Genomic DNA, 7,125 nt, shown 5'->3' with positions numbered 1-7,125 from the left:
TTTACAATTATCCAATAAATATCAACAAACACAATTATTCTAGGTTACTGAGTTTGTTAGTGATTGATTGATTAGTGTGAATTAGCTCTTTTAAGTTTTTTTTTATTAATTTTACAGTGAACTTCACTGCTATAAAAATAGTAAACAGGCTTTAAAATGGTTTAATTATCATTGAAGCAGGGCCCTTTCATTGCATGAAAACATTTGCCAGGTCAAGAAGGGATTAAGATACATGCTTGCATGAGAGAATGCATGCAATATATGCATATCCGTTCAGAATACTCAGGTTTCAGGGAATTAGCTAAATGGAAAATGCAGTTTACAGATGCTTATATCTATACCCATATTCGTATAAGAGATAAAGCATAGCAATGCACATGTGCTGCTTTATTCAGATCCTCGCTCTGTCACCTTCAGCTTCACACAGGACTGCTTTTCATCCATGGCTAACATTTCTGGAGGCAGGCACCAGCAACACAGACATGACTGGAGTGAAACAAAGAAATAAAGAAAATGTTAGGAAAATAGGCAAATAACGTACTGTTCATACTAACAGTAACACATTGATAAAATAAAAGCCATAATTTATAAAACAAAGATAAAAACTTTGTATCAACTTGTGTATTAACAAGTATTTAGGTGAACCTATTATGCACAACTCTTATTGTATTTTATTCTTATTGTAAAATATCACCACGTATAAGCAATAAAAACAATAGTTCTTTTATTTATTGAAGCTCAAACTACAGTCAATATTTACAGTGTTTACTGCAGACTTGTAATTTAACATTTATTTTCTGTGAGCTTTGCAATATGTGACCCTGGATCACAAAACCAGTCTTAAGTAGTACTGTTATTTGTTTGTTAAAGACAAAAATACTTTGTATGGGTCAAATTGATAGATTTTGTCATTTATGCCAAAAATTATTACAATATTAAGTAAAGATCATAATCCATGAATATATTTTGTAAATGTCCTACCTTAAATATATAAAAACTTTATTTTGCGAGTGGATGGCCTGCTACAGCGCCTCAGATTAATAACTTCAAAGCCAATTTTCTCAATATTTTGTTTTTCTTGCTCCCTCGGATTTTAAAATGGTTGTATCGCCGCCAGATATTGTCTTATCCTAACAACCCATACATCATAGACAGCTTATTTAGTCAGCTTTCATGTGATGTCAAAATCTCAATTTCCAAAAAATGATCCATAAGCCTGATTTTGTTGTCCAGGGTCACATATATAAAAAAAATATCTTCTTGAGCTTTGTGTTCCTTTAATCCATCATAAAAATGTTAATTATTTTAAAATATGACCATACCTTAAAACAGCTCTTAAAGCGCTTGCTAACCATGTACAAAGCAATTGGGTTGATGCAAGAATTCACCGATGCCATGTTGATTCCGATATAATCAAGAACTAGGAAGAAACTATTGGTAAAATAATATATATTTAAATTTGCATCTAGGTGGCATGCCTGAAATTATGTCCTCCAATATTACAACTTAGAAAAACATTGCAGGGGTTTTACAAAGTCCAATTCCATAATATAGCATGCTCTAAAATAGTTAAAGTGTTTGTTAGTTTCTATCAAACCTTAAAAGCTCACAGCGGTTGGGGTCCTTTTCATCATATATGGTCAGTTTAAGAATACGACTAAGGTGTAGTGGAAGCCAGCAAAGTGCAAAGACCAGCACCAGACAGAACACGGTTTTAGCCACCTCGCGTCTCTGTGGGAAATCATAATACCTCATGATTATTTCTTTGCTTTGTGAAAATCACATAATAAATAACTGCAGAGTATGAGATAAGTAAATGTGCTTATGAATTACAGTCAGTATAAATTTTGTTAATGTACATTGTATACTGAATATTATGGTATATCTTAAAACAATATAGTTTTTAAAATAATAAAGGACACATGACTTTGACCTGCTTTAGGTGATCATTAAGTGCAATCTGGACCCCCTTCTTCTTTCTGAGCATTTCACAGGTCATGAGAGTGTAGAAGATGGCAGTACAGAACAGGGGCATGCAGAAGTAAAAACTGAAAAGCCACCAGTCTTTAACTGACTTATAAAACTGAGAGAAAGAAGAAAAAACACTGGTAGGTAACAGAGACTGTTGTGTTATTTTTACTAGAAATGGGATTGAATTTTCTTTTAATATCATCCTTAAAATAAGATTAATCCTGTTTAATGTCACGTGGCTTTTTACTATTAATCTGGAAACTGACCCACATAAACTTGGTTTTCTGCATGGGATGGAGCAAGCAAATCTTAAGGTTTTCTCCTTTGTAATCCATTGTGATAATGTCAAAGGCAATAGTCTCTGGCACTGCAAGTATTACCGAAAGCGCCCAAATAAAAATAATTTCAATGGCTGTACATTTGGGTATGCCAATGCCTTTAATTCGGTTCCATGATGTCACTGCTCGATACCTAAGGGACAACAATCAGAGCTAGATGTAAGATTTGCTTTACAAGATTTTATATTTTAAAAGCATACATTAGTATTGAAAAATCTAGCTGCAAGCAGCAATTATGGGGCCAAGCCCTCAAAGGCACAAAGGGAAAAATATATGGTCATGTGTGAGTTTCTGAAAATCAGATTTAAAAAAAGCACTTAAAACACAGTAAAATTGCTTAGAACTTTTGGACCAATAGGAGTTGCTCTCACCACATTTGTTTGAGGCAAGTAAGGTGTGCCAGTGATGATTAATATGTTTCCTGCAAATAGACAGGTTTTGCAAAGATACAGCTCCATGTTTGTTGACGTGGTATTCAACAACTGTTTGATCAATCAAAGAGTTGTCTCAATCAAAGATGTATGTATATACCAAACGTTGTGCAAATCTGACACATTTTATAGTGGGGGTTTTAATAAACTTCAATATGTTGAGCAGGAAGTATGGTGGAATATGACAAAATTGATATGAATGTATTCGGCATGTCAACTAAAATTAATTTTTATAACTTGCATAGCATAAGAAATTTGATTATGTGCATTTAAATCATCATGAGCCAAGTAATTAAGTCTATTGGAGCTACATTCAAAAGTTAGGATCAAAAACGTAGCGGAAATTTGAACTGGTTGTGGCACTAGACAGTTTAAGTTCAAGACTTCATATTTGCCACAGTAACATTAATTTGTGCTCTATACGTTTGCCAAATTTCATACGTTCTCAGTGTATAATATTATATTATACGTTCTTTGGACTCACGTAGACTAAATTTGGTAGGACATTAAAACATACAATAGGTGTCATTGTCTCTTTGTGGCTTGACCCCTACTAATAATATGAATAAAATGAATATTCATAATAATTCATAAATAGTAATACATACATGAACACATACCTATCTATGCTCAGTGCACACAAACTTAGCACTGTGATGCCAACTGATGCCTTTTGTATGAAAGGAACCAGTTTACAAATTCCAACACCAAATGGCCAATCTTTAGCAAAAAGCTGAAAGACAGGTACAGTACAATTAATATATATGAGCAGGTAACACGCAGATAACAGATAATTAAACAAAATTAAACAGCACTTTTAACATAATATGGAAAACTGGAGTTTTAACTCAGATAAGCCAATGTGTGCGAAAATATTTTATTGGCTACTTTCTAAAAAGATAAAGAACAACTACAATCTTTTATGGCTTATCAATAGACTGAAGTTTTATTTATATATTTATATATTTAACTGTATTGAAGTGTAAAAAAGGAAAAACTTCTAAACAATTAAAAGCAGCTGTGGTGCAAAGACAAAACTTTGCCTAAGTCAGCAAACATATAATAATGTTAACTTACCTTATATACGTTGATGGGAATGTCTATCAGTATATGCATCAGGTCCCCAAGTGCCAGACTTGAAATCAGGATATTAGGACCGTTCTGCATGCTTTTGTTTTTATAAATTATTCTAAGCAGTGTAGAGTTTCCAATTATTCCAACCACAAACACAAGGCACGACACTAGAGTGTTAATATACTTGAAAGTGTCCCTGATTTCTGTGGGACCTGTGCACATAGGGGGCATAAATCCTGGTAGTCGAGGTATGGAGACATTCTGTTTCATTGAAATGGTATTTCCAAGTGTGTATATGTTGGTTGGAGACACTGGTCTTTGGAAAAATTGTCTGTTATTAAAATCCTTTCCCTGAGCGCATATCAAGTATCCAGTCATGAGAATGAAAACATAAATGACACATCTTGTACCAGTCATTCGAATTAAACGGTTATTAAACATTCTAATGTTCATTAAAATGATTGCTACACGCAAAGATGCTGACTTAAAAAGCCGTACCTGCTGATGTCTCTACAAAGTGATATTGCTGGGAGATAAAAAAGACCACAAAACAGACAATGTTGAAATATTGATATGTTATCCTTGGCTGCACATCCCCTGAAAATCCAGTAAAACTCAAACTGAATTTATTATTAAAAAGTCAGAAAACTGGATAAATTTCATTATGTCGAACATAATGTTAACTGTCTGTCTCTGAGAAGTATCCCCTCAGATGATTCCTCTTCCTTTTACCCCTCCCACTACAGTCTTTGTAATTCGAGAGAACCAAGAACATGGTGCCTGAAAAACTTTAACAGAGGCTTTACTTTATCAAGGAGGAGGGACGTTGGCAAAAGAGAGCAAATTTGATTAACCGCTAACAATGTTTGATTGTATTTTGTAAAAAAATGCAATAATAGTTTTTGCAATCTATAAATAAAAAAGCATCATACATTCTTTTCCATTTTGTTAATTTTAATAAAAATGTTACTTAGATTTTACATCATTATACCTGTAAAATGAACAAATCCTTACTGTTGAACCTGCATACAAGCAGGTTGTTGTAGATCTGCAAAGCATCATGGGCAAATGTTGATGGTGGTAAAATTCTACAGTAAATATATTTTTCCTGTGAATCATAATATAGTTACGTCACTGCCAGTTGTGTGCACATTCTAGTGGCAGAAAAACACCAGAAACAAACCCGCAATGAGGGAAACGGGGGTGATAATCCCTCCAAAAATACATTGCTGTGCTGTTGAATGTCAGAATGTCAGGCCTACATTTTGATAGAATACATAAAAATGAAGAATAACATGCACTTAATAGTTAAGATGCAGTTTTAAGCGATTAAACAGACAAACTGACAAAATCTGACAAGACTGGCAAAATCATCCGGAATTCTCATCTCTCAGTGAATTCAGCATCTCTCATTTCATTTCAGGCAATGTTTTATCACACTGTGACGTGTAAGTGTGCAGGTGAATTCCTGTCTTCTAGGAGCTGATTGGAGAAGGGCGTGTCTGGTGCACCGGAGGCTTATTCGACCAGCATAAATGGTGTTGTGTGGCGTTGCTTTAAAGGAGGGACGCTTGCAGCTCGGGATACTGCTTTTGCTACATCTTGAGTTCGTCTCTTGCCTGTTACTTTGATTTATATTATGTAACTTACATTTTCTTATATTATTTACTCAACTCAACTTTATTTATATAGCGCTTTTTACAATTTTCATTGTTACAAAGCAGCTGTACATGAGAGACATTGAATACAAGAAAAACAACTAAAGGCATATATCTGCAAAAACAAGAAAAAGGTGAAAACAACAAAAGACAGACATACAAATGGAGATGGTGGTCTAGTGGGTTAAACCACTGAACTGGTAATCAAAAGGTTGCTGGTTCGATCCCAGCAGCCAACACCAGTGTGTCCTTGAGCAAGACACTTTACTCCATGCTGCTCCAGGGGGATTGTCCCTGTAATAAGTGCACTGTAAGTTGCTTTGGATAAAAGCATCTGCCAAATGCCTAAATGTAAATGTAAATGTAAATGCTCCACACACACAATATGCATACATACTTACACACATTGACATAGACGCACACTTGCACACACGCACAGTGAAAGCACACATTTGAGATAAAGGAGAGAGAACCACAGGTCAAATATTAAACAGACTATAATTCTTATATGCAATATTAATTATGTCTAGCTTCAAAATTCTAAAGCAGCCAAACATTATGCAAACGGTGACGAGGAACCCAAAACTCCAATTGAGAATAAAAACCTCAGGAGAACCCAGGCCCATCCAGGGGATTCCAGTTCCCCTCTGGCAAAACCTGCTTCCTCTGCACAAGCTCAACAGTGCTTGCACAACAAGGCTAAATAAATATAAATAAACTTACTAAGGTAAATTATAGATTCAAGATTATCATTAACAATCTAACAGCATTTGAGTTGTAGAAAAATCGTGTCAAGTTGCCGCGTCCTTTATCCAGCTCTATCATCTCAGCTCTTGTCAGGTCACCGCTTCCCATTCTCAGCTCTGCCATCAGGTCTGGGCATGAACTGCATCCTGCGGTAACCTTGGAACAAAGAGACAAGACTGGCTGAGAGAAGAGTACTGTTCTGCACTCTTTGATTCAACAAGTACATCATTTGTTGTTGGATGTGTTCCTGGTTCCGATTAATCTAAATAATGTAGACTAAATCCTCTGAGGATTAATATTATGGAAGTGTAGTGTATACAAGATTAAAAAGATGCGTCTTTAGTCTAGATTTAAAATGACAGTGTGTCTGCCTCCCGGACAGTGCAGGAAAGAATATTCCAAAGTTTAGGCACTAGATAAGAAAAGGATCTACCACCTGCACTTGATTTTGAAATTCTAGGTATTACCAGCTGACAGGATGCCTGAGAGCGTAATGCACGTGAAGGATTGTAATACAATAGAAGTTCATTCAAATACTGCGGCGTTAGACCATGTAGGGCTTTATAGGTAACAAGCAAGATCTTAAAGTTAATTTGATGCCTTATAGGTAACCAGCGAAAGGTTGACAGAACCTGGGTTATATGCTCATACTTTCTTGTATGTGTAAGAACTCGAGCTGCCGCGTTTTGAACCAGTTGCAGTTTTTGTAATAGGCCTGCTGGGAAACCACCTAAAAGTGCATTACAGTAATCTAGTGTTGATGTCATGAATGCATGAATGAATTTCCCTGCATCTGACAGTGACAGCATATGACGTAGTTTAGATATATTCTTAAAATGGAAAAATGCAATTTTACAGGTGTTGGCAACATGGCTCTCAAATGACAGATTACTATCGAATACAACG

At 35.3% G+C, this 7,125-nt stretch overlaps 1 protein-coding gene across 1 annotated transcript; it reads right to left on the bottom strand.

Annotated features, from left to right (window-relative positions):
- Positions 1-212: 212 nt before the first annotated feature.
- ednrba (endothelin receptor Ba) lies at positions 213-4,045 on the bottom strand. The gene is made up of 7 exons (XM_056764258.1): positions 3,818-4,045; positions 3,361-3,473; positions 2,238-2,442; positions 1,934-2,083; positions 1,598-1,731; positions 1,323-1,431; positions 213-486 (listed from the first exon to the last, which is right to left on the bottom strand). Exons 1-7 carry the CDS (start codon positions 4,043-4,045, stop codon positions 388-390), a joined length of 1,038 nt encoding a protein of 345 aa, XP_056620236.1. The 3' UTR covers positions 213-387.
- Positions 4,046-7,125: the final 3,080 nt, after the last annotated feature.

This window comes from Triplophysa dalaica, chromosome 2 (genome assembly GCF_015846415.1).
Source record: "Triplophysa dalaica isolate WHDGS20190420 chromosome 2, ASM1584641v1, whole genome shotgun sequence".
Lineage (NCBI taxonomy): Eukaryota > Metazoa > Chordata > Actinopteri > Cypriniformes > Nemacheilidae > Triplophysa > Triplophysa dalaica.
This window is presented reverse-complemented; position numbering and strand designations above follow the sequence as displayed.